At 29.5% G+C, this 26,257-nt stretch overlaps 1 protein-coding gene across 10 annotated transcripts in view; it reads left to right on the top strand.

Moving 5' to 3' along the window:
- LOC142319015 (mitochondrial import inner membrane translocase subunit Tim10-like) overlaps positions 1-26,257 on the top strand; it is a 53,515-nt gene that overhangs the window by 3,647 nt on the left and 23,611 nt on the right. For 5 of the 10 annotated variants that reach the window (XR_012755092.1, XM_075355816.1, XM_075355811.1 and 2 more), the window contains exons 2-3: positions 1,160-1,312; positions 24,883-24,966. Coding sequence is in view for 5 of the 10 variants with exons in the window: in XM_075355816.1 (XP_075211931.1) it covers positions 24,929-24,966 (38 nt within the window). In the remaining 5 variants the exon portion in view is untranslated. Of the gene's footprint in view, positions 1-1,159; positions 1,832-24,882; positions 24,971-26,257 lie in introns of those variants that run through there. The other 5 variants (XM_075355814.1, XM_075355812.1, XM_075355815.1 and 2 more) reach the window with 3 other exon arrangements.

Raw genomic sequence — 26,257 nt, 5'->3', positions numbered from 1 at the left:
AGTGTAAATATTATACTACTTCTGATTTGGAAAAATATCATATACTGTAATAATAAAAATTTCCTTAATGGACAAAGATATTTTAAAAACTTTATATTATTTAAAAACTTAACTAAATATAAATATAAAAAAGTAATAATTTAATCTAATGTCTTTGATAACATGGTTCCATTTTATTTCATTTTAATCCATCAGAGTACATGTATATTCCTTAGTATACTGGTAGGATTGGACAGTCATGCTGTTTAACATTTTAACTGTGATCTTTTAAATTTTGAACTTTAATGCAATAAATTTATCTCCTGATGATGGCTTTCAAGTAAGCCAAAAGATCTGGAGTTCATATCAATGTGCTGGTAAGGTGGATTTCATTAATTGTTAATATTATTTATCTTATTAAATCTGTGGATTTTCTGAGTTTGAATCAAAAACATGAAAAAAATTTTATTTTTCAAGGACTGTATCTAATTGCCCACTTCAATTATAATAGGTGACAAAATATTGTAACTGGTTTTAAGGTCTTTTTCATTTTGTCTACAAAAAACAGAATTTTTTTGTAGAGCTGCTTTAAAAACCTTTAAAATCATAAATAGTTATGTAGTTTGTTGTCTGCTGCCATTACTAATAACCATTAACGATTTTCTATAACGTTTTCTGGTTAAAGAGTAGTTTATTTAAGTGTATAGAATTTGAATGTATAGTTTCACTGTATGTGACATTTTAAATACATCACATTTAAATTTAGGAAAAGATGCATAACATAATTTTGGAAAAAATTAGATTAATTTTAGATGCTGCTCATCAGCTGATTTTAATTGTTTACTTTTCCTCTAAATTCTATGGAAATTTTTGGGCATGAAAGTTGTCAGGCATTATACAAAGTTTATTTCTTATGAAAAAGAAACCATTGCAGATAAGGGTAGCTGTATTTGGATGTTCTTGGAAAGAATAAATAAATGATTGTGATGTGTGTGAGTATATATTATTTTTAATCGAAAAGTAAGTCATGATTGACTACATGTGGATTACTTTTTAGTTCAAAGTGATTTGACTTTACTAGTAAATTACTTTTCTTTATGATAGATTCAATTTCAGTTGAATTATTTTATTATGATGTTTAGTGATTAGTATTAATAAATGTAATTATCTTCTTTTGAAGGAGTGCTGCAATTGCTGGTGGAATTTACGCTTTTGTTTTATCAAAAAGATCTATTGATGCAAAGCGCTATGAAAATATGAAAATTAGAGAACGTATACGATTGGCTGGTACTGGCGAGAGATACCGCGCAGATTAAATTTTTTTAAAGATAAAGTGAGTAGGACTTTTGTAACATTTTATAATCGATATAGCCCGCTAATAAAATGGCAAACATACAAAATATAGATCCAGCAAGGCTTCAGTTAGTACAGGATTTGGAAATTGAAATGATGGCTGATATGTACAATAAAATGACAGCAGCTTGTCATAAAAAATGTATACCACCTAAATATAAAGATGCTGAGTTAGGTAAAGGTGAATCAGTTTGTATTGATAGGTGTGTTGCTAAATATTTAGATGTTCATGAAAGAGTGGGAAAGAAATTAACTCAAATGTCCGTTCAAGATGAAGAATTTATGAAAAGAGTACAGAATGAGCAAGCACAAAAAACTTGAAACTAGAAGTGCATTTATCTGTAATATTGACGTAGAATATAATAGTTTTTATGATTTAGAAGAAATTAAATAATTGTTAATTGTTTTCATGTTTTTCCTTTGTTAAATTGTGATTTGTAACCGAGGTTACCTCTCTTGATAAATAAATGCATTTTGTGCTATAGTTATTTACTACCAATCTATATTTTTATTTTTAAATAATCCTTTTGCTTAGGTAAAATTTAAATAGTTTATTTGACTTGTATTTTTCTGTACTAGCTGCTGGCAGATCTTGTGAGAAAATACTCATTGATAGGCTGAGAGGCTGATAGAATGATTAATAATCATTCACAGATTATTAATAATTAGTGAGAATAAAACTGTGAATGTTACATGCATGTGGTCCTTTTGTGTGATTTTATTAAAAATATGTTTGTTAGATGCTCTTGTCACAAGAACATATAGGTTTTATTCATGATATTTATTTGTGGTCTGTACAAAAATATGCAGTTTTGGATTTCTATAGTCTTTAAGTTTTGGAAAAGCTACACACACTGCAATCGTTTTTGTTCTGATTAATTCTTCAGTTACATTTAAAAAATAAATTGATGTAATAAGTTTGCATACTGTTTTGGGGTTAAATAATGCATTAATACATATTAATGCAAAAGTAGATGTAGTATTGATAATAAAAAAAATCATGAATTTTGCTTGGTAGTCATAAATTTAATTAATGTTAGTTCTGATACAAATCTTTATTTACTGTAGAAAAGGGTACAATAGTTTATTAACACAATCTCCCAGTCTTTCTTAATGGTAACGCATGTTAAGCATCAGAAATTCAAGTAAGTACTAGCCACAAATTCCTTTTGATAGATGACGTTTATTATACAGTTCATTCTTGCAGTGAACTGAATAGAGGAGCTACTTTTAAAGCTTAATATTATCTGTAGTTCAGTGGTCCTGGCATGCTGAAAAGTAATTATACATTTGCAACAGTAAAAAAGACATCAGAAACCACTTTATTCTCATTTTTCTTTGTAAATCTCACATGTGATCCTTTTAATCTTTAGAATGGCTGTGTCTCTTTTAGGAGTAACTGTGTCTTAAGTTATCTACAAACATTTGTTTATGGAATTTAAAATACATAAATATTTGATTGTAAGTAATACATTTTGGTGTTCATTGTTAAGATTTGATACTGAGATTTGTGTCACACATAGTACTAATGTGACGTTTAGTATTGTTTGGACTGGTGTACAAGAGAATTTTCCTCTACTGTATTTAAGTAAAAGGAGCTTGCAGTAAAAGCAGTCTGTAAGCTCTTATTTGTAGATTAGTTTTCAGAATTCAGCCGAAACATATGTATAGCAAAACATTTTTTTATGTGTGCAGTATAATTATGTAGACATTGTTTGAAATAAGTATTTAGTATAATATGAGATTGTCTGTCATTGAAATGACCAGATGTGTAAAAAAATTTGGTAATTATAGTGTAGATAATGAAAGAAAAACACGAGTTGGAACTCAGTTATATAAAAGGTTTGTAGTATAATATAAAAATATGCCCAAATTATTTCTGCATATATATGTACATTGTATGAACTCATGAATGAGTGGGAGTTAGGTAACAAATCTGTCCATGATGGAATAGCTAAGTCAGTTACTGTAATAGTGGGAAAATGTACCAGTTAGATGTAGCATATTGTGAGATCATTAACCATATAGTTTATGCATTTGATAATATTAATTTTATTTTATTCTACAAAATAAATCATAATTACAATAGAATTTACCCATTATGCTCCTTGTTTCATTATGTATTAATTAACTGACCTTCGACTTATTTACAAATTACTTATACACACAGCTGTAAAATTGATTAACAATTTATGTTGGAATTGAGTAACCAGTTCTAATAATGCTTTTTCATTTCAAACTATTAAAAATATATCATTGCAACAGCATGTGCAGAGCAGTAAAACTGTATCATTTGTATTATATAGAAATTAGTAAGCTAAATGGAAACAAAATATTAATTGTTGCCCTAATTTAGGCCTATTGAGTGTGATATGAGTTTAATAAAAATTTTAAAAATTAAGGTATCAGGTCAGAAGTTAATAACTTATTTTGAATTATCTCAAAAGGAATTATTTTACAGGAGTACTGTAATATTCCTATTATTAATAGGCTTGGTTAACAAGGTACTGAGTGAGTAACTTAAAACTGAATTGAGTCGCCTCAAACTACAGTTAGAGTATCATTTAACACTGCTGCTGCTAATTCTATTTTGGTGGCAAGCCACGGTTAGATAGATTTGTGGTAATTATTAATTGTATAAGCTGTTGGTGGAACGGCGACTGCACTGCTGAGGGCATGGGTTACCATGCAGCTGTGAGGTGTAGCAATGTTTTGATGAGGGCAGATTAGGATGAGCACACGACATTGTCGGCAGGATGGCAACTGCACTGCTAAGGGCATGGATCCCATGCAACCGTGAGGTGTAGTGGCATCTCGACGATGGTTTAAAAGGTGAATGTTATACGGGACTCTGCGATGGAGCTGAGTGGGAGTAGAAGGTGTGTCTGCCTCTCCCTTGTAGACCAGACCGGAGTCCATAATTTAACCTAAGTCTGGGTACGAACCCAATGTTGGGTTCAGTAAGGGAATTAAGACTAAATTTTGTTGTTGTGAGCAACATTTTTGGTGGTATGTTGTGTTGAAATTGCCTCGAATTTTGAGACATTCACAGAAATTGGCTCAATAAAAGTAGAACTAGGCATGAGGTTCGTGCTTCTGCGAAATCAGTTAGCTAGTTCAGAGGGATATGATGTAGTCCGGATGAGGCCTACACGAGGCGAAGGTAAAAGCTGAGTCTATAAATCACCGATATAAATGTAAATTATGTCAGTGATTTGTAAATTATATGCACCGAGGCATTTACATTGGTGACATCCCAATGAGGCCAGGCTGTTACTATGAGATGTAAAAAGTCAGAGGGCGATACACGACTCCCATTAAAGCCCAACAGGGGAGGGGTGGTGTGGCGACCGGAATGTCAGTAGGCGGGTGTCTTCCCCTACGGGGTTGGGATGCTACTTCTACTAAGCTAATATCAGTTGCGTATGTCACTACTCATGTTGTTGTAAACTGTTCCTGCTTCAGTGCAGTATAGTTTTATTTTTGCAGTTGTGTTTTTCTACAGTGCTTTATTTGATCAAGGAAAGGCTTGCTGTAGTAGAAGCTAATGTGCATTAATGATTCTTTAAAAAAAAAATGCATCAAATATTTGCAGAAAAATTTCTGTATGCCAGGATCTCAACAAAGAGTAGGATACACATTTTGGTTAAAAAATGGTATACAATGCGGTCTATTCAAACACAAAATAAAGTAGGCACCTTTTGTTTAGAACTCCAGAGGCCATAGCCAGTATTCAAAGAACTTCTGCAGGTCCAAAAAAATTAAGAAGTTATTACAACAAAGTGGTTTAAAATACACATCTTCCCATAAAATTCCTCACGATTTAAATTTTAAACCATATTGTGTAACAACTTTACGGAAAGAGACAAACCAAATGATCTTAATTATTGTAACTGTCATCTCCAAAAAATTGTCAATGGACAAATAGACTCTTGATCTATATTTCATGTTAGATGAGGCACAGTTTCATTTATTTGGGCTTGTTTATTTTATGCAACACCAAAAGTACTGAATGACAGAAAATCCCAGTAAATGTTTGAGCATCCACACCATAATGAGAAAATCTGTGTACAGTGTGGTGTTTCTAATAATTGTACAGCAAAACTAATATTTTTGACCAGACTGTCAATACAGAAGTATACAATTTTTGAAGAATTCTACATACAGTTTAACAGATGTGAAAAAAAGGATGGCTTTGTCCAATAAGATGAAGCAATGTGTCTTACATCAAATGATTTTCTACCACACATTTATCTGGAGGGCAGTGGCTCCTGTATTCTCCAGAGTTGTGTTGTTGTGATTTTTTTTCTTCTGGGGCTATTTGAAGGATAGAATTTATGAATTAAATTCCCTCATTATTGATGAACTGAAGGTTAACATTTGTCAAGAAATTGATAGCAATGAAAGTGTTTAGCATCAGATTACTTTCAATTTGATCGCTCTAGCTCAAAAGTGCATTGCTCTTCAGGGTGTTCACTTCAAATATCTTTTGTAAAAATATTTTAAACCTATAAATTTTTGTTTATGTGAATACAGAATTTCATTTAATTTACATTTTTATTTCATTCATAAAATGTTTCATGTTGAAACTCTTTGTAGTTGATTCTATTTGGTTTGGTTTTAAGTTGCTCACTGTTTGTTTGTCTTATCTTTTTTGTTTCTGTTTAGGCTGCATTTAGTTCCTATGTTTTGATTGTCTCCATGTATCCATGTTTATTTTTATAGTAAATTGGAATTTGTGTGTATGTGTACATGTGTGTGCATGCTAACATTTGTGTGTGTGTATCACTCTAACTTGAGCTTTCTGGAAATAATAAATAGCCTGTAATTTAACCAAATTGTGTGATACTGATCAGAAATGTGGTGAATTATAATTTTTCTTGTGGATCTTCTTAAAAGAGTAAACCGCATCTGCCTACAGTGTATAGTTAAATGCACCTCATATTTCTAAGAATATAATGAATGAATCTGTTGAACTCACAGGTATGAAGTGAGGGATCTTGGTTGGTGACCAAGCCCACTTAAAAACTGGATCCCACTGATGATTAAAATTAATTCTCCAATAAAAATTAATTGAAGTTTGTGGCTGTTGATTGTAATAAGAATTATTTAAAAAAGACTTGTGTTCGTAATTGAAAAACAAATAAAATTAAAGGAAAATTATATATTTATATGCTAATTGGATAATAATAAATAAAATTATGTATTCTACATAAAATAATATATATATATATATATATATATATATATATATATATATATATATATATATATAGAGAGAGAGAGAGAGAGAGAGAGAGAGGCTTTTGTAGAGATCTGGAAACATGCAGGAAGATAGCAAGAATTGCCCTTCATAAACAGCTTGTCAACATCTGAATCAAAGAACTACCAGAACAGTGGAAGACAGCCCTCATCCATCCATCCACTACACAAAAAAGGGGACAAAACCCCTTTTACAAAAGAAGGTGTGAGATTTCCCTGTAATTGTTAGATCTTAATTACAGGGGAATCTCACTCCTAGACACAACATACAAAATTCTTCTTAGAATGATTCTCAACAGGATCAGTTTACAACTTGAGAAAGAATTAGGAGAATACCAGACAGGTTTCAGACTCTGGAGGAGCTGTCCAGACCAGGTCATGAGTCTCAAGTTAATAATGGATTACAACAGGAAAAGAAACAGATTTTGTAATAACATTTGTAGATTTCAAGAAATCTTATGATTGCATCCACAGAGAATCCCTATTAAAAATTCTAAGACACCTCAGACTACATACCAAATTAATAAACATGATAAAACTGACCTTCACAAACACCAACTTAAAAGTAAAATTCAGCAAACTAATTTGATGGTAAAATTCAGAGACAAGCTCTCAGAACTATTTGAGATCAAAACAGGACTACGCCAAAGCGATGGGCTCTCACCACTATTATTCAACTGTGCTCTAGAAATGGTAATAGGGAGGGGCTCAAAAAAATGCCTTCCAAAAGTAAAAATAGGCCGAAAAATCACAGATATTAGAACTTCAAAATATTGTAAATAAAATTGGCCTCAAAATACTATTTGAAAAGACAGAAATTATGCCTCAAAAACCAACACGATTAGAAGAAGTAAACATAAACGGTAATAAAATCAAAATAGCTACCCAATTTAAATACAGAGAAATGGTAACATACACCCTAAATGTAAAAACCTTGATCCAAATAAGAAGAAACAAGCTAGCTAAAGGTCAAAAATTAACCTGGTACGCAACAAAAAATGCCTATCAATAAAAGTAAAAATAAGAGATTACAACACAGCTATAAAACCAGAAGCCATTTATACAGCAGAAACACTTTTCCTCGTAAACGAATGAACAAAGACAGACAGACTCTAGAAAATTAAAAGACTTGTGAGAACCTGCATCAATAAAAAGTACCAGAAAGACGGGCAGTGGTGAGTTGTGTACAAGAGTTAGAACCCATCACTGATGTGATGCGTAAGAGGAGACTAGGATTCTTTGGATATATCATGAGTATGGAAGATTCAAAACTTCAAAAACACCTAGCGAGTACTATCTCGACTCAGATGGATCAGAGAAATAAGAGAGGATCTGAAAGAAACTTGCCTTACACCATAAAACACCACAGATAAGATCAAATTAAACAAGAAAATCAAGAAAAAAACACTGACCTCACACTCAAGAAAAAACTCACAACGTGGACATTTTCAACATTAGAAAAGGCACAGAGATCAGAACATATGAAAAAGTATTGCGAGACCCAAACAGTCTCATCGAAGAGATTTGGGTAATTGACTGACTAAAGTGATCTTATGCGATCATAAAATATAATAATAAAATAATTATTAAACTTCCTAACAAAATACTAAATATATTTATTGGTTTTCTATATTATCTCTGAATTTCTAAAACTTTTAACCAATTTATGGGGAGCGTGTGGGGTTCCTTCTTCATAAAAAGTTTGAGAGTATGTCACAAGCTAACTGTCCATAAAGTCTTACCTCACTGTTGCTCTGGAATCGATGTCTTACCAGTCCCTCCTCCTGTGGCCTAAACAGAATGAAATTGTATAGGAATAAATTGACTGAGCAGAGATGTTCTAAGGTTATCAAGTAAATTTTATTTAATTTATTTCAAATGCTAATGGCTGTGTGAGTCCTGGTATTGTGGTGAAGAAGAATCGCATCTCTGATCGACTGATGTGACTTTTGTTTGTGCGCTGCTTTCATTTTGTCCCAAGCATTCAATCCTAAAAGACAGTTATCAAGATTTTTCTGATTGATGTTTATGTTTTGGTCTTTATAGGGCAAGGCTCACCACTCGTACTCCTCTTATACTAATTGATTTTGACTTGGAAGTGTAGCAGTTGATCCACGACTCATCGCATGTGATTATTCAATGCAAAAAGTTATTTCCCTCTTGTTAAAATCAATTCTGGAGGTTTTGGCAAATTTCCTTTGGACCTGTTTCTGATTTTGAGTCAAAAGGCCTTGGAACCCACCTCACACAAGCTTATGGAACTCAGTGTGCTTTGTAATTACAGAATGGGCTCTTCCATGACCATATCCACTTCCAATGCAGTTTCATCAATATTAGATGTTGATGCTCAGATTTTTGTAGTCTTGGGTTCAGTAGACTTGGGTTGCAGTAGTAAAAGTTTTTGAAGGACATCATGAGGAATAATTCTTGATAATACATTGCACAACCAACAATGGAGCATCTTGTTCTGACATGTTGCTACTGATCAGAAAGACACAAATGCTGAGTTGGCTGGAGTGTTGTTCATCCCCTCCCCATGTTTCTATTGTTAATGTCCCTCTGTCCCAGCCCACTCATATTTGTATGTAAGACATGAAGATAAAAGTTCGATATATATTTTACTGACCCTTATAATGTAAGAAGTGACATGAGTTTTGCCACTTTACATGTTATAATAAAATGCTGTCTGAAAACCCTTTCTTCAATTTAAAACAATTTTCCTAAGAGTTGTAAGACAACCTTTGCTTATATGATCATTGATCACATAATTTCTTATTATTTCAGATACTCTTTTGAAGTTTGTTCAATTAAAAATTTCCATTAATATGATTCTACAGTTAAAAAATTCACTCAAAATTATATTTCCTTACTCTTTTCTGAGATTTCTTTATTATTTTGTCAGTTAATTTTTTAAACTTATAAAAAATTACAAATTAATAATGAAAATGTCTGTTATTTGACATATGCTTACTGAATAAGCATAATAATAATAATGTTTGTAAATTACAATGACTTCACATTTAACCTACAAAATTTTTAAGTGAATCACTTATAGTTTGGATTTATTAACACAATATATTGCTTATTTTTAACCAGAGTAGAACCACAGATTTGTTAAGTATTAAGTAATAATACTAAATAAACACATGACTTAATAACACGTATCTGCCCATGCTACTAAAATAATTATTTTAATAATGAAATGGGCTAAACACTGGGGCTATAAATAGCAAAATGAGGGATAGTAGGAATTTATAAGCGATTGACAATACCCATAAAGCAGAATCAGTATTAATATTATACATGATTTTGATTAATAAGCCTGTTTTAGCTAAAATATGATAAATTTGTTATGCTTATGAATTTTGTTAAATGTTTACAAGTCAGCAGTAGTTATAAGATACTTTCTGTTAGCAGATTTTACTATATTGGAGAAAAGTGAATTGGGGATTTTCATAAAAAGGCAAAGGTCACAATTGAGTAGACCAGGTGTACTTGCATGCAAATATATACCAATGTTTGATAGGTATTCATAGAATTTATTAATCGTTTAGTCTCCCATAAAAAATCTTTTTTGTAAGTGCAATCTTTTTATCTTATGAAGAAAAAATAAAAGTATACTTTTCTCATCTAGAACTATCTGTTTTATAATAAGTATAGCCAAGTAGATTGACTAGTACTGAAGTGTTAATTATTCACCAAACATTTCATGGTTTCAAAAGTCAGAATTTTTTCTTTTAGTTAATATTAATCTTCTAAAAGATATTTTTTTAATCGATCTTACTAAGGAAGTAAACACATAGACTAGGGTACCAAAGGCAGAAGAAAGAGTAACAGAAAGAAATATTTGGCATATAATAAAGTGGGATGGAATATGAAGACCTTTCTGTTAAAAACTGCTATGTTTTATGTGATGAGTATACTTCTCCTGATTTGATTAAATGCTTATTTATATATTGTAATCTGATGTTGAGAGTGAATAGAGAGTGACTGTATGATAATCAGGGATGATAAATGATGAAGAAGAGATGTGGCTATTTTCATTTACCTTGGCTGAGTTAATTCATTTGAAGAAAACCATGTAATTTTACTTTTATTGTTTGTATTACATTAAATTGACAAGTTCTGTATATTTATTTATTCTCCAAGCAACAATAGTGTACACCTAAATATAGATGAATTTTGTATATTATAAAAAAAATTCTGGGTTTCAAATCCAGAATCTTCCCAACAAAGACTAGAGATGCTTCCAGTTAACCATGGAGGTCAGTATTACATTTCATTACATATATCATTTTCTGTGCAAATAAAAAAATTTAAACTATTTTTTTTTTTCAAAAACGGTCATTCAGTGGTAAATTTAAACCTAAATGAAACATCTTGGAATACAAAAATAATGAAATAATGCTACAAAAGAAATAGTTGAACTAAATTTGTAAGAAGAGATTACAGTTTATTTCAAGTAAAATTTACATAAACACTGTTACCTACTCTTGACTAATTTTAGACAATATCTTGAATATTACACCTAACCTATTTATTGAAGGGGAAAATCCTTCATGTTTAAAATAATCTTTATTTTACTTGAGATAAAGTGAACATGTAAAAATTGTTAATCATTGATAAATCATTCTTGGATGTAATCCTTCAAAAAATAATAAATATACACATGTGAGATGTACACATAAAGCCTGCACAAAAGTGAATAAAACAAAATTGAATTCTTTAAAAATATTTATGGAAAAATAAATGAGGAAAGTTAACGTTATGAATTTGAAACAGTTATTGCAATGGTAAATGAAAAGGGAAGATTGCTTGAAAAAAGAAGATTTAATAGTAAAAAAATTTGTCAGATGTGACAAAAAAAAAATAAAAGGATGAAAATTGTTTAGTTGATCTGAAAGTTTGAGAAGAGGTTGTAGAACAAAAGGATATTAGTGTTGAAACAATGGATTTGCCTAAAATCAGAAAACGATTTGACAAATGCAGTGATTCTCAGTCTTTTTAGCTTCACAACCCCCAAAAAATAAAAATATAATTAATATTTCACAACTCCCCCAACCCCAATCCAATGAAACCTAGTTAATACTATTTAGCTGTGTTTATAGTGACTGGTATGAACATGCATGTATGAAGTGTACAAACATGAGCAATTTATAGGTTCCAACTTGAAGAGTACTATGTCCTTGCAATTTGGTCTGCTTGCATAATATTCACTATGAGAGTGTTATATTTGAATAGGTGCTCTCAGCAGTATAAAAGAGGCAAGAGGGATTGCAGAATGTCAGTTTAGTTTTCGAATGCAAAGTGTGTGTTTGGTGCCTTTATTTAAGTTTTTAAAATTGTAGTTTCATTGAAAATAATAATTTAGGTTTTGGTTTTTTAGTCTGCGGTCAAATGGTTTAGCTTTTATTTGTTTGTTCTTTTTTTCAATTAGATTCTTATGCAAAATGGATAAATTGGTGGAAAAATGAACTGATTCAATTGGTTAAAAGACAAAATTGTTTAATGACAGTTATTTAAATTATGGTTTTAACTCATTGGATGGAAAACCACTGTATTGTTTTGATTTCTGGTCTGCTCCAATGAAAGCATAAAGGCATCAAAATTAGTTTAACCCTTGGAAACCAAACATGAGGATTGTAAAAGCAAACCCTTGGAATTTTCTAAAAGAAAATTATATATTTTGAGAAATCATCAAACTTCTATTAGTAAATTAAGCCATACTGATAAAAGTACACTTGAAGCATCTATCTCATAGCATTAGGAGTAGCTAAGATGTCCAAATTCTGTACAGTTAAAGAAAACCTCATATTGCCTGCTGCAATTGATATGGTCAGTGTTTTAATAAGTGTAGAAGCAAAAAATTCTGCTTTCTAACAACACAGTATTAAGGCAAATCAGTGACATGGCTGCTAATGTTCATGATCAGATAATTCAGTAATTGGGTTAATTGAATCTTTTAGTATTCAGTTTGATGAATCAACAGATGTGGCAAACATTTCTCAGTTATGTTTTATGAAATACGAATGCAATAGGGACAGATCAATCATAGACAAATCATCTTGCTTTAAAAATCAATATCTGGTAGTGCAACAGGACAATGTCTTTTACGTTTTTTATGAGGCTACTAAAAACTATAATAGATTGGACATGTTGTATTGAATATATAGTGATGGTGCAAAAGTGGTAACAGGAAAGGAACAGTGGATTTCTTTCAAGTTGAGAAACACTCTGTAAGCGTACTTTGCTGAAGCATATGTTTACATATGAGGTGTGACTATTAAATAAACTGAAACAGTAACAAACCTTTACTTACGTACAATACAATTCTAATGCTTATCCCTTTCATTATAATTCCCGTTTGGACTTACACATTGAAGCAATCTTCCTTTCTACTGGTATGGAGGATATCATTATCTGTAAACTGTTTTAATATGTCTGCAACTTTCTTCTTTACTGTATCAATTGACTGTGTTCATTTAAACACAGATTCTACTTTTTCATCTAACACAGATTTCAAAAAAGAAATTTATCACATGGTGCTAAATGTGGAGGGTGTTCCAGTGTAATAATGTGTTATTCAGCTAAAAACTGATTCACAGAAAATGCTGTTTGAGTAAGTAATTGCCCTGAAAAGAACGAGCTGTTTTTCTGATAGTTTTTTCTTATGCTTTCTTTCAGCTTTGTCAAAACTTTACTTGTTTTAAATTTCACTATTCACTATTGTAGTTTCTTGAACTCATCCAAAATTACTTCCTTGAGTCAAAAATCACAATCAAAATGGCTTTGGACTTGATTTCACCAATTTGGTTCGAAGAGCTTTTTTTCATTATTGGTGACTGTGTTTTCCACTGTATTGGCTGTCGCTTTATCTCAGGACCATACTGGAAGAACCAGGTTTCACCAGAAATGATGATTTTTTTTTTGAAAAAGTTTGAGGTTGGCATCAAGTTGCTGCATCATGTCAGTCCAAATTTCCTTGCAGTGCTCCTTTTGCCCTGATTGAGAACCCTAGGGACCACCTTGGCACAAACGTTTTTCATGTTTAGATCCTTGTGTAAAATTTTTTCACGTAGTTTCTTTGTCACTGCTCACAAGTAGTCATCTCGAACTGTATAACTTTTCTAAATTTTCTTTGGTTCTTGAAGTGGAGATCGTTTAGGGTATTCATCATTTTCCATGTTCTGACTTCCTTTTCTGAATCTTTTGTGTTACTTATATACATGAGAAATACAGTCTTCCTATAAGCCTCAGAAACCATTTGAAAACATTTTGTTGGGGTTTTGTTAAATTCAAATTTACATGTTGCTCATTTTTAAATTTTATATTTCTCTAGTACATAATTGGACTAATGACTTATAATCAACTGAATATTTATATCTAAGAAAAATATTTTTTTTATTGTTATTTTTAATAGTTCTAAAGGAATTATTTTTATATTTTGGTGTTATATTGTTCTAACCTTTTTATTATTTTTTTACATTTTGGTGAAGTTCTGATTTATTTCTAACCTTTTCACATTTATATTTAACTACTATAAATAAAAACTAATTACGTTTTAATAATTGAAAAAAATGAACAAAAACACTGATGCACATGATTACGTTAGTTAATGTGTAATTTTCTTTTTTTCTTTTATTTGGTTTAGAATAGTAACATTTTTAATTAACTGAGATGGACAGTAATTGATGAAAAGTTTCATGGATATATTCTTAAAGTAAAAATGAACTGCCTCATAATGTATTTTTATAATGGTTTTATTTTATTTTTTTATTAATAAAAGTTAACTGAGAACAAAGAAGGTGCCATACTAATTTTTTTAATTGCAGTATTAATTGTAGAAGTTTTGGTATTGGATTTCCAGTGTGAAAAAAGTGTGTGTATGTATACTTATCCTTTTATAAGGAAAGTATAATTATCCAAAAAAATGATCAATTTTGTTTAATAAGTGAATTCTGGGTAATAGGACCACCGGTTATTCGGAGCAGCTGTTTAATTAAGGCACTTTTGTAAAAACAGTACCATATTGGTATAATGTACGTAAAATTATGTCCAAAATAATGCTTATGCCCACTAGTGTTGCCCTAAATCTCACTAGTTCATATGTTTCTTTATTTCACTCATAAAATAACGCAATTTATTAGTGAAGCAAGTTGTTTAAACTCTATTTGGAGGGAGGTAACTTCTTAACCGCTAGAAGAAAAGTTTTGTTCGTACTGGTCTGCACAGTACATATTTTTTGAAGTTGTGTGGGAGTGATTATTAAATGAAAAAAGTTGAAGATTAATCCAAAATGAAATGTGTAACTGCATAAGATAAAAAACAATCAATTGATAGACTTGAGTTTTATGAAATAAGGTAGTGAGGAAGCCCACAAGCAGAACTGTGAGTCCATGCCAGATTTTTAGAATGTCAGCTAGTGAAAGGGAGGCAACAGAACAAAACATAAGAATTAATTTTAAACAAGTGAGATAGATTAAAGTACATATTTTTGTATTTTACTGACAATATAAGGCAGTCATTAGTATGGCTTGTACCTCTATTTTGTTTATCAAGCCTTGTTTTTTTATTAATGATGTAAGACTACAAAAAAAATTTAATAATTTTGTAATTTAATCATATGTTTGTATAACTTTAATATTGTATTAGAAATAAAATTCCCAATAATAATTCATGTTTAATAATTAATCAAGTTTTATAATTGTATTAAGTAATAATTAATCTTGTTTAATAATTAGTTTGTATTGTACTGTATTTGTGTATATCTTCTCTTTTTTTTAATAGGGCCACATGGTCCCAGGTCCCATTCCCGAAGTGGTTCAGTTATCTGGAATGCACTATTATGTAATATCAAATGAATTAAACAAACAACTTTGGTGGTGTATTTTACAAGCCATATTATGAACTTTTTCTGTCTGAATACATAGTTTTATTAAATTAACTGATTTCTTTACCAATCTTAAATAATATAGCCTCCCTTAATTCAGTTTTTTAATCACATTTTTTTATTATCTATAGGCACAATAATCTGGTAAATTTTAACATCATGATATTTTTCATTTTTTTTTATATACATGTTAAAGATTGTAAACAACTTTAGATTCTATTATACTTACATGTTTGGTATCTTGTTCTTTGGTTTAATTAGTCTCACTGAATGAAGTCTAAGCAAAAATAACCTAAATTATTCTGTGTAAGTCAGTTAAAAGAAAAAAAAACCAGTTAAAAAATAATTAGCGAGTTGATTGAATTAAAAGATTAGTGCAAAATATAATGGTGCCCATGTTGATGAAAGAGTACAGGTCTTGAAAAAATATGTAGTAATAATTTAGTGTATCTTAGGTATTGGCTGATTATTGCCTCAGGAATTTATGTATGTGTAATTACTGCCTATGTTATGAATAAGTTATTTATATGTATTTGTTTATAAGATTAATAAATAATTGTAATTTCAAGAATGCTTGCAGTACTGTAGTAATAAATTACCGTGAAATGTATTATTTAGTCTCTGTTCCAAATACTTTGCTGAACACAGGTTATTTTATTTAAATAGAGGCTTTTTAGAGTGTATGTCTGAATTGTTAGTTTTTAAAAAATGAGAAACATTACATAAATTGAAACATCTATACTCAAAAGTACAATCACTCTTAGGTATAGTTGTAGTATAATTTAAGTTATTTTTATTAAAAATTTAAGAAAGAAAATATTAATATATGGTTTTGCAAAGTACGTAGTAGTAGTAAGTGGTTTTATTTACTAATTATGTGGCCAATATTACTATTACATTAACCATATATATTTTAATAGGAAAAGATCAAATTGTGATTATGCAATAGAAAAGCACCCAACTTTATATAGTTATTCTTTTTCTTCAAAAAGCAAATCCAGATAGGTAATTTTTATGACAGATTTTCAGATTAATCTGCTTAACTGCTTCACTAAATCATGAGTAATAAAAACTATGTTAAGTGAAAAATTCTTTCTCAAAATAAAGTTGAGAAAACAAAAAATAAAAAAGAGGTTATTATAATTGTGAAGTAGAAATTTTATCATAAAATGCAGCCTTTTAAATTTGCCAAATGCTTCACCTTGAAGGATTTGTCCAGAAAAGGTATTATAATTGCAATTGGAAACTTTGCATAAATTCTTGTCTGAGTAGTTTGGATTCAAAATTGATTATTTCTAAGTTTTTTACTGGATGATGTAAGTCACTAAATTGAGTACCTTTCTTAGCTTCATTCTTTGATCACTTCAACAAGTGATAAAAGAATGAAGCTAAGAAAGGTTAGCAGTACTTAACATAGAAACTATAGTGATCTTAGCAGAAAAGACAATAGTAATTATTACTGTAATAACAATTTTCACTAAATTGACTTGAACTCTGAGAGGATAACAGAAATAAAGCCTCTTAGACTGAGTTGTAGTCAGAATTCAAAAAATGAATTGTCTTGGAGTCAGCTTTAAATCTATTATTAGCTTCTTTTTTTTTTCGTTTTTACTGGTTTTTCTTTTCACCTCTTAAATTTAGCATTAGAATGTGTTGCATACTGTTAAAATAACTCTGGATTTACCTCATAAAGAGGGTTGGAAAGTTTCTCTTGGAATTTACTTTAGTATTGTCTAGTGTCTTAAAAGAAGTCAAGTTAATTGAGGTGATAATGCAGTAATATTTGTAAAAAATACATTTATAAATCTGTTAGATAATTTGACAAAGTGTAGAGTCAAATGTAAATCAGAATCAATAATGAATAAAAGATTGTTTTTTTTTCAATATTATTAGTTGCTGTCGTAATGTACAATTTCAAACATTATTTGATGGTATACTGTTTTTGTTCCTACTTGATAAAATTTCATTATTGAGGAGTCTTGCTATGAAGGCCAGCAAGACAACCTACTTTCCACTTCTTTAAGATGTTCAATTTACCTCTTTTACTGACCTCTATAAATAACACTGTTAATTATCTAATGACAATCGATCTTCTCTAGTCGATGTGAACACCTGAAAGGCATTTGTACAAAACAAAAATATTATGCACAGCTGAGTTCAGGATAATGAAGTAAATTGATTTGACTCATTGGAAACTGCGTTGCTCTTGCGCATAAGAGGTTTTCTGAAGTTATATTGATGTGGAGTTCATAATTCTATCCATCAGCTTGTACAAAATGCTCGTTGAAGGTATGGTAAATGACTGACATGACTTGTGTTTTCCAGTCTTCAATTACAATGGATTCGCCTCTAGTTGAAAAATTACACTTATGAATTTATGAAAGTAAAAAATATAATACAGAAAATTTGGAAATTGGGCTGCATAGTGAGGCAAATATGTTTGTTTCCAGAGGTATGTCATTAAAAGATTTTATATTGTAGTTTGCTTAAAGAAAATATCTTTAAGAAGATTACTTATTTGAAATATTTAGTAAATAAAAAGATACCGATTCACCAATGGAAAAGCAATGCGTTTCATTATGATATTCCAGATTATTGAAGGTAGTTAAGAAACTCTTATAAATAACTTAAAAAGACATTTGTTATGTTTTTTGGAGGTGTGTTGATAGTACCACTGTCTGATAATACTAAAATACGTCTGGGAACTGGCTGTCATTTAGATGTTAATTTTTTCCACAGTTGATTAGGGCAATTTCCAGATGGATTAGGCATACGTTTTTGTAATTACATATTTCGGTTCTTGAAAAACTACTGTAAACTGTTTTAGCAGTAAGGTAGATAGTAAAATTTTCAGTAGTTTAATCTTCAGACAATCCGTGTAGTTCTCCAAACAAAGGAAAAGGATTAAAAATGTAAACAGATTTTTTGATTAATCTTTATTATATGCCTGGGATAAGGATATATAGTGTAGCTGAATTAAATAAAAGCCCTATGGTAGCTGGATCCCTTGCTCAGATAGTGAATGTAGCTTGCTTTGCAACCCTGAATTACCAAGTCAGAATGTGTTGTTAATTATAAGTGGCTAACAATGTCCGCTTGGAGAGAATATCAAGGAGGTGATGTATTGAGTAAAATTAATCTAGCCAGGCCTGAAATTGCCAACCTCGTGTAAAGGAAAGTATCATAACCCTCAGTTTAGCTTCAGTATAATGTGTAAAAAAAGTCATGAGTAGGGATTTGTAGAATTGTAGCTTGGCTACAACTGTTAACTTAAAATAATTAACCATTCCTTCAGTATCTAAATTTTAAATCTAAAACAGTAATATTTTTTACTGTAACCTTTTCTTTCCTTTGAAAATAGTTACTCTTAAGGGGCATAATCCCAAATTAATAATTACATACCAACTGTGTTTTAGAGGATATACTAAACATGTTGCATCGTATTATATTTTTGTGTTTGATACTGAACTTTAATTTTTCTTAATTTTTCCCTCTTAACTGGAAGAAATAGTTCTAGCAGCTCAAAAATTGTTCTAGGACTAAGGAGGAAGTCCATAAAAGAGATTTTATTTGTGGTTTTAGTTTGTTAGGTGTACTTGCCTCATGCTTAACAACTTCTAAGTTCATTTTTGGGGAAGAGTTTTTGGTTAGATATCTAAAACAGATTTTTTCTCTGATTTGAAACACCCAAAAAATAATAATATCTATTTTTATAATAAAAATAATATAATAGTTGTAATTTAAAAAATCTGATGTAGACACCATATGACTTCTCCTTATACGCTTATTAAATTACACATACATTTTCTGCTGCACTTCATTTAAATTTCATTTGAAAGTGAGATACGATACTCTGATTCTTTAATAAACTGCACAGTTACACAATTGCTGAAATATTTGTTTTTATTAACATCAAATATTTATACAATTATTAATTCAACAATCTTACATGCAATATCAGTATTATTAGATCAGTATTATTCATATCTTCATGAGTTGCTGATTAACAATAGTTTCAAATTTCTGGTGTGTCACTAAACTATTCTGTTTAGTGAATTTTCCTGTATGCTGGTTACAAATGTAATTTCGATTTACGGTATAAAATATTCAGTTTTTATTTTTGGATTATTTGGTGATTAATCAAAAATGAAAAAGAAACAATCATACAGAAAAAAGAAAGATAACATGAAGAAATATATCTCAAAAAAATGACAAGAAGATGAAGAGGAAGAAAATGTTAAAACCAAAGAAAGAATAAAAAGATTAAGAGACGATGATAAATATAAAGAGGAAGAAAATGTTAAGACCAAGGAAAGAATAAAAATATTAAGGGGGGATGATGAATATAAAGAAAGAGAAAATTTAAAAACTAGAGAACGTTTACACAAATTTAAGATCACAAGAATTATATCAAACCAAAGAGCGATTAAATGATTGATAAAAGACAAATAAATGAAATGATGATCAGCTCTGACTTAAGGAAAATATTGTCCAACAGTATCAGAGGAGTAATGAACTAAAAGTTAAGAATTTTTACAATTTATAAAAGATCAGGCATGTTTGCCTCAGTGTTTATGTTGTTCTTATGAGGGTCTATTTTTCAGTCACTCTTTAGTTAACTTTAATATAGATAAAATTAAACAGAAATTCCAGAATAATTAAATAAAATTAAAAAGAAATTAAACTAGAAAATCTAAAAATAATATGATTCTAAATTATAATTTTTAATTAATATTTAATAATCAGATGTTTCACCAAATCTATTACATATACACATATCCAATAATGCCTATTAAATTACATATACACATTTTTAAAAGTGCAAAAATTTTATTTCACTAACTTCTGATTTTTTTAGGTAGATTTCATAAGAAAGCGATCTACTATGATGGGTACCATGATTCGACTTCCAGAAAATTTTGACATCTTCACATTTCACATCTCCCAGACCCCAAAACCACCATCAGCTCAAATGTTTATATATACATTTTTATATATATATCTACTTATATATACATATTTTTCACTTTCTTGTGGACACGATAACTGCCGTAATTTTGCATCAATCACTTTCAAATATTTCTTTAAAAATAACTCGTTCTAAAATCTCAGTCAAGTTCATTAACGGCCAAAATCGGGCCATGGGGGTCTTTTTCAAAAAAACAAAACATCGCTATAACTTTATTATCAAGTAAAATATCAAATTCATTTAAAGTTAATACTATTCTTTGGATAATAACTTAACCCAAAACTTATCTATTTTTTGATATCACCAACCATTGGCCCAGGGAGTAGGAAATATGGGGGTTTGAAAACAAAAAAATCATACCTCCCTTAATAAGCACAGTATTATAATCGGTTTGAAGTGGTCGTCAGTCCTCTAAACATTACGTAAAACTTTTGTATGAAATAATTTTTGATATGACCAATCCTTACGGCAAATGATGACCAAAATGTTGCTGGAATTATAAGAAGATGGGACTTGTCAAATGCTAAACATATGAAACTTTTTTCACATGTAATCATTGTCATATTGAGTAAATTTGATGTTTTTCTTAACTTTAAGGTGGAAATCATTTTTTATCCCCTACTTAGCACCGGTGAAATCTACCTCTGCCTTCTGGCATGCTGAAAGGGATTTTATTTATTGTTATTGAATAATTATTTATTGTAAATTTTTTTACAATCACAAGTTAATAATTATTAATAAATCAATATATTTAATTTAAAAAATGTTAAAAAAAGGAGATGTCTGATTCAAACCAATATGCCTTCCCCTTATAAAAGATCCAAATATTTCATTAATTAAAATTTCATTTGGCTATAACTATGGAACCAATGAAAGTAAGAACCACTTATGATATATTGTTGAAATGCTCTCAATAAGGGCTTATTACTGCAGTTAAGAAAAAATCCAAAATCAAAATTTATTTGGAATTTGGATTTAAATAACCAAATTTGGACATAAATTAAAATCCAATTTTTTTTTGAATTTTGGGCATTTTTTGGTCCAGTCGATTGGAATCAAAAGGGAAGGTGCACAAATAGATGTTATAACAGTCGTAAATCCAAAATTTCAACATACTATGGCTAATTGTTTTTAAGTTATGCGAGATACATACGTACGTACAGACGTCATGATGAAATTAGTCAGAATGGGTATTTCCATTGAAATCTGAACCAAAATTTTTTGCAATTTTAAAGTAAAGGAAGTATCATAATACTTCCTTTATTTTAAAATAATGTATAAGAAAGTAAAAAAAGTGTGGCTTCTGATAAGTATTAAATGAAAATTTTTATACTTTTCAAGCTGCTTCTGTATTAAAGTACTTTTTTATTATACTACTGAAAATCATTTTCTGAGAGTTATGTTTTATTTTATTTAATTTTATATCTGATGACTGAATTTGTACGAAAATCTGCTGTTGTGAGATAAATTGAGAGCATGCGTGTTTGCTGTATTTATATTTACAAAGTTTACTGTAGAAGCTATGAAACCAATCTGTGATTGAAGATCACTGGTTCACATGCCCTTCCTTACCATATCTACACAAATAATCCTCTTGTCATAATTATTCCCCTCACCTTGGTACAGCTGTCAATTGTAAATAATTTTGTATTACTAATAATAACTGCTTATTTTCTATGCTCCAAAAATTAAGGCACTCCACGCAAGTTTATGATCTTTCAACTTTACTACTTAACAATATAGAATGGTTCAAATCCTTGTAAGTCATGTACTTCAAGAAGTTTTGGGGATTTCTAAGATTGAGCATGTGCAGTTGTATATAACTTTAGCAGTTTTAGATTATGTCATTCTTTTTGTTCAGTTTACTCCATTTAACATATAAGACAGCTTTTATTACCAAGAATATACAGTAATAACACAATGGATAATCCTAAATGGTTTCTAATGATACTTTAAATGCTTGTTTGTTATTTGAACGAGTGCTCATAAATAGATAAAATTATGTATGTATTTCTTATTCATTACTGTACGGTTATGACATCAGTGCATGTAAATTGCCCATTTTTCTAAAAATTATACTTATGATTTCAGGTTTATATCAGTTGTTCCTACTATGTTCTAAATTTTTGAAATTTTCATCAGAATGACTAAATAGTTTAAATGATATATATATATTTATTTTGCCTTACACTGTTGTTTTTTCTTTTTCTAGTATTCCATTATCACTGGATCTGAATTTTTGTTTTTGGCTTTGAAGCCTTCCAATTTTTGGATATTTTTCTTGAAAAGAAAAAATGTTATATGCTTCCTTTTTACTGTTAAGTTTTTCTCTCAAGTCTTTCTTGACATCTGAGTACCAAGTTAATTCAACAACTTGAATATTTAAAGAAAAAAATCTGAATATTTTTTGTCAGTCTGTTTTTTACCTTTTTTGAAAGATGTTCATAAAAACATTAATCTTTTCTTTCTCATTGAATGAAATATCTTTTTTGTGTTTTTCAGAATTATTTTTTATTCTCCAGGATTTGTTCTCTTATTTTAGTGGGGGAAATCTCTTTTTTCTGTTTCTCTCTACTGTTTAGGTTTAAATATTCTGATAAAGACTTTAAGCTTTAATTACAATGTTATGTCTTATTTTTGTGCTTATAGAATTTTTTTTGTAGAACCCGTTTAGTTATTCTCTATTCTCTTTTAATTTTTCTGATTCTTTCATTGATTGTCATTTTTGCTAAGCCATTTTGTTAGATCATTTCTCCTAGATTTTATATTATTTTGACTGGATTTTTACAGAGTTTAAATTTTTTAGAATTTGGTGGTTTTTTTATATTTGTAATGAAATTTAGAAAGTCTTTTCTATCGATTTTTGTAATTATGGTTTTTTCAGCTATTTCTTTGAGATGATTAAGTTGAATTTCTATCGTGATCAGTCTACTTATCAGATTTTGGAATGGGTATCGGTCAAAGTTTTGAATTAATTTTCTGGTTTTAGGATCAGTTTAAAATTCTTCTGAAATATCAAATAAAGTTTTTTCTGTCTTTCAATTCATAGGTTCTCTTAGAATTCAAAAACATTATTACATAATTGTTTGTCGATGTTGTCTTATGTCTTAATTATATTCAGGTAGAAGATTGTCCTTACAGGATCTACTTTTTTCAAATTCTCCTTGACTTGCTCCAAATTTTTCCCTTGAGTTTTTTTTTTCACTCTTTTATGGAGGATTTTAGATAAATTTTTTTAAGGGACTGCTAGAAGGGAAATTCCTGTAATCCTTTTTATGGTAAGTGATGAATCGAGGAAGTTTACCAATTTGGAAAATTTTCCTCCACAGATTATTAAGAAGATTGAATATAGGTTATCAGTCGAATTTGGCCCTACTATTTTTAACAGTTTTGTGGTTATTGAACCTTCTCCAAAAGCTATATTATTTTTTAAGGATTCAATTGTTTTTTTATTTTGTTCAGATATTCTGAATTTGGAATTTGCTTGATGCTGAATTCTAAGCTAGTTTTACTCTTTATTTATAAATTTCATGTTTATTAATTAATTATAGGTAGTTTTAGTATTACCTAAATGATCTTAACAATTGTATTCTGTTAAATTATTGACTGCACACAAGTTTAGCTCAGTAGTAATAATCTATGTTTACTTTGAATATTTTTAATTATTTTTTTAATTTTGTTATTGCTGGATGTTCTTATTAGTAATAATTAATCATTTTTACAAATATCAAATGAGGAAGTAGTGAAGTTAGCTTTAACTAACATATCATTATGCTAAAATAGTTATTAGAAAATTAGAATGAAAGTTGCAAAACATTGTTTGTAAAGCCACACTTGGTAAAGTGAAGTGATATAGATAGAAATAGTGATTTACTGTGGTGGTAGGATAATAAAAAAATTAACCATGAGTTATTAGAAAAACTCAACTCCATTAAGATTTGTTTCTTAGAATTGTAAGTTTTTTTTTTTACCTCATTTTTGTAATGTTACATAAAATTATTTTCAAAGATTATATTTATTGTACTGAATGAAAATGTAATTGAAAGAAATTTATTCATAAATTACAGTAGCAAGTTTACAGAATGGAGAGTACAGATACATGACAGAAGTGCTAAAACACTACCTGATTGCAGCGTAACTTCTTGTGTTGTTTACAAGGATATCGATAAAAAAAAAAATGCTTCTGTAACTTTGAATTAACTGAATGAATGATTTTGAAATTCATCAGTTGTTTTAAATAATGCTTTTTCACTGGAGTTAATAAGAGTTGATATCAGCAAAAGTTAAAAATAAATATTTTTATTTTTTTATTTTAACTCCTATTATAATTACATTAAACCAAGGGAGATTATTTTCCTACATATTTGTTTGTACGTTTTTATTAATAAGGAAATTAATCTTTCTATTGATAAGCAACCTTTCTTTACAGGAAGACTGTTCTTGATTAAAAAAGGAGATCTCCACTGAAGAATCAAATGGGATTAAAGTTATCTGCAATGTCACAATCTTACCTGTAGGTTGGTTTTTAATATGGTTATTTATTGTTTCACAATGGGTGTCATAAGTTAAGTTCCAATTCATTTATAATGACTGAATTAATCATTCCTTTGATAATATTGTGTCTTATTGCAAGTTATTAGTCAAATCACAATTTACCTGTTGCCTTAACCAATTTAGGCTAACTAGTTCCCTTAATTCAACCAAATGACTAATGTACACTAATATTCTTTAGCTTTAATTAGACCCCTGAAGTATGACATGACAGCTGATTTATGGCATTAATAACTACATACTTAGTGAATAGGAATTCAATAACTACTTTTTTAGTATTCTAATATGGTCACTTTTTAGTACTCATAACATGGTCAAGGGTTCAAAGTAAGTGTTAAAAGGATTTTACTGACCCGTTTTTATAGCATATGAACATTTGGCTTACCTGTTCAGCAGTAAAACATCATGTGATGATTTGAATAAGTTTTAACTTTATTCTGAATAATTTATAGTTTTATTTTACTAGCTTTTTGTAATGATTAATTTTAGGTGTACTTGATATACTTACTGCAATGTTAGTGTTCAGAAAAATGTGTGTGTACTTAAGGAAATTATTTATTAAGACACTTCTGTCCCAAAGTAGAATTAAGTATGAATTTCTTGGAAATAGGTGGTTAGTACTGCTGTTATAAATTTTATTTAGTTATTAGAGTGGTACAGGTATTTTGCAATTTATCAGTTCTGTAAGTTCTTCACAGTACAAAACAATTATTGCTCAGAGGCTGTAACCATTTGTACAAGGTATATATGATTTTGTGAATTGGCTGTATTATGGGTGGTAAGTTCCATTACATAATTGTTTTTCTCATCTCTTCTGGAAACATATTTTCCTTTGTTATCAGTTCCTTATAAATACACTTTCGATTGTTTTTATTTGAATACATATGTTCTATTAAAACCCTCCTAACTTGTTACTGAAGAATTAAATAAATATAATATTGCTTTTATTTTGTTGAAATGTAAACATCGCTTTGCCCTTCATTTGTCATTTCTGTTACTACTATTTCTATTATTATCTGTTTAATCATTTTGTGTTTGGAACTTAATTTTTGGACACCTATAATGTTTGCATACTTTTGGTGCTGATTTTAGCCATATACTGTTTTCATACCCTTTTTCAGTATGTTTTTGTGTAAATTATGCATAGATTTATTCTCTAATTAAAAGTCTTATCTATGCTTTTTTGTGATATGCTTGAATTTTCAGATCTTGGGCGTTGTGATCAATTAGTTTTTAATTGTAGAATATTTTAT

The sequence above is a fragment of the Lycorma delicatula genome, chromosome 2 (assembly GCF_047948215.1).
Source record: "Lycorma delicatula isolate Av1 chromosome 2, ASM4794821v1, whole genome shotgun sequence".
In the NCBI taxonomy this organism is placed as follows: domain Eukaryota; kingdom Metazoa; phylum Arthropoda; class Insecta; order Hemiptera; family Fulgoridae; genus Lycorma; species Lycorma delicatula.
The sequence above is the reverse complement of the archived record's forward strand: the minus strand, read 5'-3'. Positions and strand labels throughout refer to the sequence as shown.